Raw genomic sequence first — 12,055 nt, forward strand, 5'->3', positions numbered from 1 at the left:
ACATAGTACGTTGACCCTATCTATCCTTTTGGATGTTACTTTCTTCACGTTGTCTTGACATCCAATTTACTCATGGATCACATATAACAGCTTTTTGGTCTCATAGACCCTATCTATCCTTTTGGCTTTTACTTTCTTCATGGTGTCTTGACATCCGATTTACTCATGGACCACACGTAACAGCTTTTTGGTCTCATAGACCCTTCGGGTCCTTTGTCGGATGTTAATAACATCTCTTTCTGGATATGAAGATATACCTATCACATGTATCCCCATGCTCCGCACATGATAAAGGAACCATATCACTTGACATGCTTTCTCCATGGGTGGAAAGATCATATAGAAAAAAGTAGCAGCATGCTGTAATGTACGGAGCAGGAAAGTAGCATGCTGTGATGTAAAGAATAGGGATTAATTTGTTGTTCAGTTACAAACTCATGTGAACTTAGGCATGAGAGAGAGAGAGAGAGTGAGATCAAACATCTAGAAAAGGCCCAAAGGGTCCATGAGAGGAAGAGGTTTACAAAAGTTCCATCAGATAACTCTTATCATTGAAAAAAAGAAACTCAATGCATCATCATAGTGGGCACCACGGTTCACAAAGAGACAGAGAAGCAGTTATGCCACGAGGAGATTCTGCTAACAAGAGACTTCCAAGTAAGAATAACACAGAAACCAGTTGAGATGATGGGTTTCCCGACAGATGCATTGATTCTCTAGAGATAATGCCATATGAGCTTGTTATTCACCATGTACAGTTGCCTCAGTCACAAAGGGTACCACAGATGCCTCAGTCACAAAGCATGGGACTTGCTTGCTTAGTAGCAGTCAATGGGGCCCTGCCCACCACATGGACTCCCTCATTGGGTCCCCTGTTTGGTAGCAGAAGTACATGATTCCCAAATCACCCATGCCTGGAGTGAATTCAGAATACGGACTAGTGTGTGCTTATTGAAAGCATTGTGGAGCACCAAGTCCATTGTTGACGATTACAAGAACTTTGTACCGAGACCCCATACCGATTGGAGTCAGCTTTTCATCCCCTTCCCACCAGGGAGCACTGCCCTCACCGACTAATCTCCAGTATCCAGATTGAAGTGCCTCTGCTTGCTTCTCTGTGGCATTCTTTAGTAGTGCCTCCAACCGAAAGTTTATTCCAAGCATTCCAAGGAACTGGGACTGTGAAATGGGCCCAAAAGTATTCGCACCAACTGTAAAATCCCAACAATAATTAGAAAATGTTCGAAAAACCACTTGGATGTACTCTTATGTCAATGTGTGAAAGCATACATGCACCGTTTGTATGTATGTGCAGAAGGCCTTTCCCGAATTAGTCCATATGTCATGTCATTTCTGATATTAAAAACTTCCTCACCTGCACTTTCTTTGACCACATGTTTGAGGGCAGCAAAATCAACATAGGCACTTAGATCTGCCTTGCCAGGATCATGTAATACATGCACAAACTTGTGCTTATGTATGGCCTGCATGATACAGAGTATCACGACATCCTGTCAGCCTCTCTCTCTCTCTCTCTCTCTCTCATAGTTTGTCACAATCAAAGACATTCCCCTACAAGAAGAAGAGATAACAGGGATGAGGACAAGCTCTACAAACAAATGGAGGAGAGCAGTACAGCATTCAAAATGGAGCTACCAACCCAATTCAAGAAGAGTTCTTTCAATTCACAGAAACAGGTCAAGCAACAAACAATGGATGCAATGTGCATGCAATGTATCGGAGGAGTGTGAAATGTCAAGCATGGGCTGACCTTGCAGCAGAAGTGGAACAGCTGGAAAAGGCCAATGCTGAAAGGAAGGAGGCTACTCAAGCATGGAGTAGGCCAATGGAAGCAAGGGAGAGGAGAGTCGTTTACATGGAGTCTAGAGACGATGTCTAATGAAAGGAAGTTATAGAGAGGAGACTCGTTTACATGGAGTCCAGAGACATGCAGACATTGTTTACATGGAGTCTAAGACAAGGGAGAAGGTCTCCATAGAAGCTTGCTAAATTGCTTCTTACAAACCATCCCCTCCTATAATGATTTCATCCTTGAAATTGAAGGGTGGTCATGCACAAAAGACACATATAGAGAAGGCTATATACAAAAATCAAAATCATGACGATATACAAAAACCAAAATCACGACGAAGTGCAATGCATAAGTGACACTCCTAAGATGAAGATCTGAGATGGTAATATAGTGATGTTGATGACGATGTGAACTCGAACCATGGTGATCAAATGAAGAGTAAAAGTAATAGGAATAACCCATGGTCGCGTGTGAACACTACCCAAAGTGTACAAGCGTGTGAAAAACGCCACAAAATATAAAGTGCCTAATCACCCAACACAAGGTGTGTGAACAATCTCTACAACATCCCGAAAAAAAAAGTGCTAAACAAGCCTCTATATGCATGCCATGCGCAAAGTTTCCCCAAGTCTCAAAAGAATGTAGAGGGAATAGCTTGGTTTAAAATGTGGATTTAGGTGTATGTGTAAGAGGATCAAAAAGTAGAGGGTAGAGGGTGTGAAAAGATAAGAAAAACCCTAGAATAGGATGGTTATAGTAGGCACCTCCTTTCTTTTCCTCCCCTTTTTTTCTTTTGCTCAAAACTTTCCTTCTCACGCCACTGAGCTCCAAGAGCTCCAAGAGACCCTGGCGGCTGACTGCTGAGCTGAGAACTCTCCTTGAGTTCGATGAAGGCTCCTCCTTTGTAATCTTGTGCTGAGAGCTCAATGTGTAGCTTGATGAAGCATCAACGAATGGTCTTGGCTGGAACGCTACTCAGAGCTCTGAACTTGATGACGACTTATTTAACTTTGCGCTCCTGAGAGCCCATTGCTCAATGAAGCTCATCTCTGAACTGCATAAACTTGCAGTTAATCTCATCCATTTCTCACGCCTTCACTTCTTTATGGTTGGCTTTTTTCCACGTACCTCTGAATTGAGTATTACACTGGCTGTGCTCTATGTTAGTTATGTTTTTATTTAAATCATTTTATCGCTTCTATTTTTGCCAGGGGTGATCCAGGGCGCATCTAGGCTGCTCATCCTGTTCAAGAAGCCAACCAAGCACTACAGTGGTTGCGCTTATGGTTGTGTTGGCAAAGCGGCTAGATGAGGGAGAAGGAGAAGGCCCTAGGATCTGTTATCGTTTTGATTCATGATGAGCTGCTGACACTTGTTGAGCTGAGCACTGGCTATGGCGCTCCTGTCTCCACGTCTTCTTCTCTTCCCATGCTGTCGTTGCCAGCAGCAGCTCCAGATGCACTTAATGCTGCACAAGACCACATTGTCGTTGCCAGCAGCGCCTCCAGATGCGCTTAACGCTGCACAAGACCACACTGTCGTTGCCAGCAACTTCAAGACGCAGCTCCTTGTGCTTCCCACGCTGCCCACACTGTCACTGCCAGCAACTTCAAGAAGGAGGTCCTTGAGCAAACCAGCCCTACAGTACCTGTGCGTTTCTAGGTTTTGTAGCCTCTTGCAAGAGCTTTGCTAGCTTTGCTCAGCAAAGAAACTTGGCTATACCATTTGGAAGATACTGTGGGCCGTCTCTGAGGTGGCTAAAGTTAGCTGCCTTATGATACTCTGAATGCCCTCAGAGCCAGAATGCTATCAGTTTCTCCAAACTTGTTCCATGCCTTTATTGCAGAAAGCCTGTCAGCCTTTACGTGGGTTGCTTTCACTGGAAAGGACTGTGGAATGAGTTTTTCCTGCTACACATGTGAAAAAGTCTCAGCAATCTTATGAATTCTACAACAATAAGGTTCTTGTCGACGTGCAGTCGACGTGCAGCATAAGGAGAAAGCCTCAGAAGAGTACAGTGAGCATGGAGCTGCGAGCTCCCCCTGCAAACTTCTGTGCTGCCTGCGCCCCCCCTTCACTGCTGCCTTCTCTCACCCACTGCCCGCCTGCACCCCGCACCTTCTCCCGCCTTTTTGACTGTGCCGCACCCCCCCCCCCCCGTCTCCCTCCTCCGCCAGCGCCTCCTCCTCTTGCTCTGCCCCCCGTTCTCCTCTCTTGCTGCTCCCCTACCCACTCCCCCCCCTCCCCCTTTTCTCCCTTCGGCTACTCCATCCCTTCCGTTTCATCTGGCAGTTTCTTTAGTTCTTGGGATTTCTTTCACTTGGCAAGCCTCGGCCCCTTCTGGTCTGCACTCCTCAAGAGAACTCCATGGCAGCCGCTCCGTCATCCCCAACCGAGGCTGCCGTCCCTTGCCTATCCTTCTCACAAGCGGACCTCCAGCTCCTCGCTACGAGAGTTGGATCCCTAGAGGCCTCCACTCTGGTGTGCAAAATTGTTGGTAGCCGCTCGGCACATGGACAACCCAGAGATCTTCTATAGGCTAGCCTCCTTGGAGGACCTGCAAAGATCACAGACATTCATTCTTTGGGCCACGGCTAATACCAAGTTGAGTTTGACTTGCCAGCAGCATCAAATAGAGTCATGCAGCTCAGCCCTGTCACATTGCGTACAGCCCAGGTTTCTTTACGAGGTGGTAGCACGGCTTCGACCCCGCTTCCGACCCATTGGCTCGCGTTGCAGGCTTTCCCATGACAATCTGCTTCCCAAGCCTCATGAAGGAATACCTTCCTCTTCTCCCGGTGATTGGTGGAGCCATTGGGAGAGATGGAACTCCCCCCCCCCCCCCCCGATTGCCGCTTCGGCCCTCGCACATGCGGCTGGGATTCCATCCCTTCGCATTTGAATAGCCTCGCCGGAGACAGTGCCTCGTCATATCCTTTCCTTGCCTCCGGGGAGACTCCATCTTGCAGAGAGTAGAGTACTCACGCCTCCCAGACTAATGTTTCATATGTAGGCAGAGCTTGTCCTCGTCGTCAGTCCAAAAGACTGCCTCCCGTGGTCCCCCCCAAGTCACAGCTTAGCTCATCATCAACGTGTTTACTAGGCATTGTTGGGTGTTGGACTCACACACTCACACACACAAACCTGCACATTAGGGTTAGGTGCAGGGTAGAGAAGCTCACACACAGAAATGAGAGAGAGAGAGAGAGAGCCAAAAGTGTGGTATCCACAAAATGCAAGTCAACCCTTGCATGTGTGCCACATCCATATAATATAGAAGTACAAAATATTATATGTTAGAGTGTCCTTTCACACTTGATGTCCAAGGGGAAAAACCACATGGGAAAAAGTGCCCTTGGTAATGCCCTGTTCACACATAGCACTACCATAAGTGAGCATATGCCTACAAATCCCCCCTGTAGTGGAAGTGTGAACCTGTACAAGGTAGCAGATCACTCTCTGTATGAGAGTAAGCCCAAAGCTTTGCGGAAAGCTTCAAACTTTTCTCGAGGTAAAGCCTTTGTGAATAGATCTGCAACATTATCCTGTGTAGGGCAATAAGATAAACTGATCTCCCCTGCATGTAGCCTTTCTCTGACATAGTGATAATGAATCTCTATGTGCTTGGTACGTGCATGAAATACTGGATTTCGTGCCACGGCCATAGCACTCTGGCTATCAGTGAGAATGGTGGTGGGTGTCTGCTGACACTCACGAAGATCAGCCAATAGTCTCCTCAGCCATACACAATCTACTGTAGCTGTAAAGACTGCCCTGTACTCGGCCTCATAAGTAGATGTAGCAACAGTGGGTTACTTTTTACTCAACCAAGATATGCATGAGCTGCCAAGAAAAAAACAATTCCCACTGGTGGATTGCCTGGTATCGTAATCACCAGCCCAATCTGAATCACTGTATGCATAAAGTTGCAAGCTGCCCCCCCTGGGATAGAACAAACCAAGATCCAAGGTACCCTTAAGATATCGAAAAATGCGTTTGACTGCTTGCCAATGCTTTGTGCCTGGGCTGTGCATGAATTTGCTCAACAAAGACACTCCAAAAGATATGTCTGGCCTCGTGTTACACAAGTAAATGAGGCATCCCACTGCCTGGCTATAAAGGCCGCCTCAAAAGGCTCTCCAATATCATGCATAGTAAGCCTTACACCTGGTTCTACCGGAGTAGAAATGGGCTTACATTCATCCATGTGAAACCTTTTTAGCAAACTTTTTATGTACTTAGTTTGCTGCATAACAATGCCATCATCTGTATGCATAAACTGTATGCCGAGATAGTAGTGTAAAGGCCCCAAATCTGACATATCAAATTCAGCTTTCAAATCAGCTTTGAAATCTGAAATTTGTGCTTTGCTTGTACCTGTAATGAGCATGTCATCTACATACAAGATGACTATGAGAATATCGGCATTGGTTTTCTTCACATATAATGTGCTTTCAGCTGGACTATTCTCATAACCTTGGCTGGTTAGATGAGCATGTATCTTATCATACCAAGCTCTTGGAGCTTGCTTTAACCCATACAATGCTTTGTGCAACCTGCATACTTTATGTTCCTCACCAGGAACTACAAAACCAATGGGCTGATTTACATATACTTCCTCCTGTAAATCCCCATTTAAGAATGCAGTTTTGATATCCAATTGATGCACTTTCCATCCTTTATGGGCAGCCAATGCAATCACAGATCTTATTGTGGTCATTCTCGAAGTAGGAGCAAAAGTCTCTTCATAATCTATTCCCTTTTTCTGGGAGTAGTCTTTAGCCACAAGTCTTGCTTTGTACCTGTCAATAGTACCATCCGACTTTCTTTTGACTTTGTACACCCACTTTGTTCCAATTACATGCTTGCCTTTAGGCAATTCCACAAGATCCCATGTATTGTTCTTCATGATAGAAGAAATTTCAGCTTGCATAGCTTGCAACCAATGCTCATTCTCATGTGCTTCTTCATAAGAAGAAGGCTCTTCTGAATCAAAGAGACCACCCATTGCGAATGCAGACTCCCCACGATGTACATTCAAAGCATGGCTGGAACTAGCCCTTGTTCTACCTGTGAGTGGAGCTGCAAGTTTGCTTTCTTGCAAAGTTTTCAGCAACCATCTTGGCACTGACTTGGCTGTGTCTATGGCTGTTTGCTCTTCCCTGACAAGATCTTCCACTTCTTCTACAAAAGGGGGCTGAATGGCTGGCTGGTCCACATGTTCTACATGTGGATTTTCTTGTGTAGGGACTGGCTGATCTGAATCCCCCCTAATTGCAATGGGTAAAAGTCCATCAAACATGTCCTGTATGCCTGTATCATTGCTTTTATACAAGCTGACCATGGGCTGTTCTGAATTTTCAGCAAATACCACATCTCTACTCACAAAAATCCTTCGTGTAGTTGGATTATAAAGACGGTATCCTTTGCTTTCATTGCTGTAGCCCACAAAAATGCATTTAATTGCTTTGTCATCAAGCTTTGTTCGGAGTTGTTCTGGCACATGTGCATATGCCAAACACCCAAATGTACGCATATAATCCACTGTTGGCTTTCGGCTATACCAAGCCTCAAATGGTGTTATGGTTTTCAAAGCTTTTGTTGGACACCTGTTCAACACATGAGTTGCACACATTATAGCTTCCATCCAGAATTTGTGAGGCAACTTTTGTGCTTTCACCATGCATCTTGCCATCTCCATGAGAGATCTATTTTTCCTCTCAGCTACACCATTCTGCTGCGGTGTATAAGGCACAGTACATTGGTGTTTGATGCCCTTTTGAAGCATATAATCCTTGAATGCATTTGACATGTATTCTCCACCTCTATCTGAGCGGAGTGTTTGGACTTTACATGCACACATATTTTCAGCCATTGCTACAAAGTGTCGAAAGCATGTAAACACTTCTTCTTTTGCTTTCAAAGGGTAAGCCCATGCAAACCTGGAGTAGTCATCAATGAATGTGACAAAGTAAAGATGCCCCCCTATGGATGGTGTCCGCATTGGACCACATACATCACTATGTATGAGCTGTAATTTACTTTCAGCTCTAACAGCTCCATCTTTGGGGAATGGTTTCCGATGCATCTTTCCCAAAATACACCCCTCACATACATGTCTTGGCGGAGACTCAAGAGGCGGCATATTATCAACCATATGATGCTTCTGCAAAAGCATCAAACTCTGAAAATTTACATGCCCAAAACGAGCATGCCATAGCTCTGCATCATGCATAGCAGGAGTGTGGGCAGCCACTGTATTTACATCATAAGTGCGCTTGTCATAGCTGTCCAGCTTATACAAGCCTTTGTATCGTGTTCCAGAAGTGACTATTTCATAACCCTTTGATGGGTCTTTTACCAAACACTTCCCATCTTCAAATTCAACCTTTAAACCTTGGTCGTTTATGGCTGAGACGGAGAGCAGATTTTTCTTTATCCCTGGAACATACAATACATTTTTCATACATATATTGGCACCATTGGCTGCAATAAGTATGACATTACCAATTCCCTTTACTGGATATGTGGTATGATCTGCACATGATACAGTGCGGCCATTTGAAGCATAAACCAAGTGCTGAAATACATCTTTGCATGAAGTGATGTGGCTCGAAGCACCACTATCAAAATACCATGATGCATTCTGTCTGTCAGATGCAATGCAAGACATATCAGTGTCTGAAGCACCTGGTGTGTCACTAGTGCATGTGACCAAAAAAGTGTACTCTTCCTGGATTACATTAGCTGATTGCTGTGCCTTGTCATCCGAAGAGTCTGCTACTGCATTGCCTGCTTCTTTCTTTTTCTCTTTTGCAATCCTTTTCCTACATTCACTAATGTAGTGTCCAGGCTTATGGCAGTAGTGACATTTGCCCTTCTTTTTGGGCTTGTTTGCATCCCCTTTGTCAGACTTTTCACCACTAGAAGAGGGCTGTCCATGACCAACCTTGTTAGACTGTTGTCCCCCATGCTTAAAGCTCTTTGCTTTACCCTTATCCTTGGCTGTAAATGCCTGAGGAGCTCCGACGGAACCAGATAACCCGGCGACGGAATCCGACGGACGGAAACACAGCGGCGACGGAATTCAACGGACGGAAACACAGTGGCGACGGAATTTTGCAGGAAGTTTTCCAGCAGCAAAATATCAGGGCCAGCTCCCAGCTCCCAGCTCTGATACCAAATGTTGGGTGTTGGACTCACACACTCACACACACAAACCTGCACATTAGGGTTAGGTGCAGGGTAGAGAAGCTCACACACAGAAATGAGAGAGAGAGAGAGAGAGAGAGAGAGAGAGCCAAAAGTGTGGTATCCACAAAATGCAAGTCAACCCTTGCATGTGTGCCACATCCATATAATATAGAAGTACAAAATATTATATGTTAGAGTGTCCTTTCACACTTGATGTCCAAGGGGAAAAACCACATGGGAAAAAGTGCCCTTGGTTAAGCCCTGTTCACACATAGCACTACCATAAGTGAGCATATGCCTACAGGCATGATATTCTCTTGGCAATTCATGGTGCGGATGAGAGTTGTGCTTTGCTCACTTTTTGTATTGGAACCCATGGCAGATTAGAGAGATCAGAGCCCCCTCTGGATGACTTCAGTGGTTGCACCTTAAAGAGGGTGAGGGTGATCGGATTTTAGGCACATGAGTGGCATATTGACCCCCTCACGGCCAAGGTGGCCAGGGAGAGACTCTAACGGTTATGGATTTGGGAGAGCCGGCCCCTCACACACCTCCAATGGAGTAGACTTGGAGTGATCCTGCTGACCTAGAGGAGACACTGAGTACCCCTTTCTTCGCATACACCGCGTGACTAGGCCACAGGATTCGGATGCCCAAAGTTGAGGGCACCCCGACAACAGTAGCACATTGACAGTCACAGGGCCTTTCTTGGCATTTTCTCTCTGATTTTTGGAAGAGGCTCTGGGATAGTTTTCGGCCTCGAAAGATCACCCTCTTGCTTTGGTTGTTGGCACACACGAATTTGGCGATTGGCACGTGGTTGGCCATTGGCGGTTGACTAGCTGCTTGTCCGAGGTGTGGCCACCCTCAGGAGTCTCAGCGACATTGTCTTTGAGATTGCCCGAGGGCTCAGCAGGTTTGGCAGTGATTTCTCCGCATTTTCATGATGGACAAGACCGCGACCCACATCATTTCATGGGGCGCTGTCGCTTGGGCCACTGCGCGGCTGAGCTTGTCATGGCCTACAAGGAGGAAGGTGGGGCGCTAGCCCTTCAGGTCTCTCACCTGCGCATTTTGGCAATATCAGTCCCAGTGGTTATTCCCTCCCCTTCCCCCTGTATGGTCGTGATCTTTCATCGAAGTGGATTTTGGAAAAATCTATGTCAAGGATGCCCTCTTAGTGCATTGCTCTATGCGATTGCTACGCATCCACTTTTGATGTATATGGATGTTTTAACTACACACGGGCAACTACACGGTTATTACCTAATGGTTCGGCTCAAGCCTATGTAGATGATTCTTTGTTTATGCCTCAAAATGATCCAAACGATCTCAAGTGCATCATGAAATCTTTGGAATTGTTTGGTAAAGCAGTTGGACTTCATATCAACTTTTCTAAGTCCAAACTACTTCCGTTGACTTCTTGTGATTAGCATGCATTGCTATGGTTAGGCCAAATTATTCCAACAAACCACATGGTTAGACATATGGGATATCCACTGGCATGGCATATGTCTATGCAAGATGCTATTCCTTGGGTATTGAACACGTTGAAGGCCAAGCTAGCATATTGGAAGCTTTCTACATGGCCTTTACATGTGCATCTCAGAATTGTTCAAGCAATCATTATGGCATATGTGCAGTTTTATTTGCCACTGTTGATCTGGCGTAAAACTGATATTGATTCTTTTATGTCTGATGCCTTGGAATTGTTGTGGAAAACCAAGCATCGTATGAGAGCGCTACGTCTTTTGAGACGATCTTTGGTCTACACTCCTAAAATGCATGGTGGATTAAATATACTTGATCTACATTATCATCTTCTAGCAAGAAAAGAAACCATGATTCCCACTTTCTTTCAACTTCAGCAGCCATAGGCCATAATGCTTGCAGGCATGTGTGCTTCTATCAAAACTACAACTTATGGCAATTGGCACATTTCTAACTGAGCAGCAATGATTAGTAAATTTGAAGGAAAAATTCAAGGATGCCGTTATGCATCTTCTCTTCTTTGTGATTGGAAATTAGCTTTGTCTTTTGTTTGTTGGCATGGAAGAGATGTGATTTTCGATTGGAAAGCATCCATTGGTCTTCGGTGTTTCCTCAACTGCTTGCAATACAAAAACCACGAAAGGCATGCTTTTCTCATCAAGTTACAGCAAATACCTGAGCTTATGTACATGTGTTGCTGATAATAAACAAGAATTTTCAACAGTCAAATATAGAAGTGCCACTTCTTCCTAAACTTGGGCCAGTTCTTCCTTAGCTCGTCGATTTTTTTTGACATGGATTAAAAAAAGGTTTTTTTTTTTTTTTTGGGGGGGGGGGGGGGGGGGGGGGGGGGGGGGGCTGATGGTTCCCCTCAATGGCTCTCACTTGTGCATGTTTTGACATCGGCCTTCGCATCTCATTCTTGCTATGTGGGAAAGTGTGCGAAGACACTTGTGTAAGCATGCATGTTCTCTCTGGTAATCTGGGAGAATGAATTGCAAAGTTTTCTTGAATATGATGTTTCAACATTAGAAGAGTAGACATGGCAGAGATGCACACACACACACACATATACACGTGCCTGCGAGTGCAAATGTAAAAGAAAAAAATAGATTAAGTGCATTTAAACTTTCAACATTAGAAGAGTAGACATGGCAGAGATGCGCACACACACACACACATATACACATGCCTGCGAGTGCAAATGTAAGAGAAAAAAATAGATTAAGTGCATTTAAACTTTCAACTAAATAGCAACTTCACCTGAAGACTGTCAGAAATCAACTTGTCTTCCCCATAGTCAATCACAAGAGCACCACCACCATCCTCTCCAACTCTCTTCGCAATTTCATGTGTCAACTTCAAAGCTTGAGGGCATACTTCTACTTGATTGAGTGCTGCCTTCTCTTCCAGAGAAGCCCACTTAAATCGTTTAGCTAAATAAAGGTTGCTTGCAGTTGTGGGGCTCGGCGAGAGCACAAAACGTAAACCTTCCCTGGAAGAAAAATCAAAAGGATGCAGAATGCATTAAATTTTGTTTCTCAAAATTATCGTTTT

At 44.9% G+C, this 12,055-nt stretch overlaps 1 protein-coding gene across 1 annotated transcript in view; it reads right to left on the reverse strand.

Annotated features, from left to right (window-relative positions):
• Positions 1-676: 676 nt before the first annotated feature.
• Positions 677-12,055, reverse strand: part of LOC147625785 (NADH dehydrogenase ubiquinone complex I, assembly factor-like protein (DUF185)) — a 62,312-nt gene continuing 50,933 nt past the window's right edge. The window contains exons 8-10 of the mRNA XM_086817362.1: positions 11,762-11,993; positions 1,376-1,484; positions 677-1,211 (exon numbers count right to left, since the gene is read on the reverse strand). Of these exons, the coding sequence (XP_086673488.1) occupies positions 949-1,211; positions 1,376-1,484; positions 11,762-11,993 (604 nt within the window). The 3' untranslated portion in view covers positions 677-948. The remainder of the gene's footprint in view (positions 1,212-1,375; positions 1,485-11,761; positions 11,994-12,055) is intronic.

This window comes from Cibotium barometz, chromosome 23, assembly GCF_041138505.1.
Source record: "Cibotium barometz isolate CiBa-2024 chromosome 23, ASM4113850v1, whole genome shotgun sequence".
NCBI classification, from domain to species: Eukaryota; Viridiplantae; Streptophyta; class Polypodiopsida; order Cyatheales; family Cibotiaceae; genus Cibotium; species Cibotium barometz.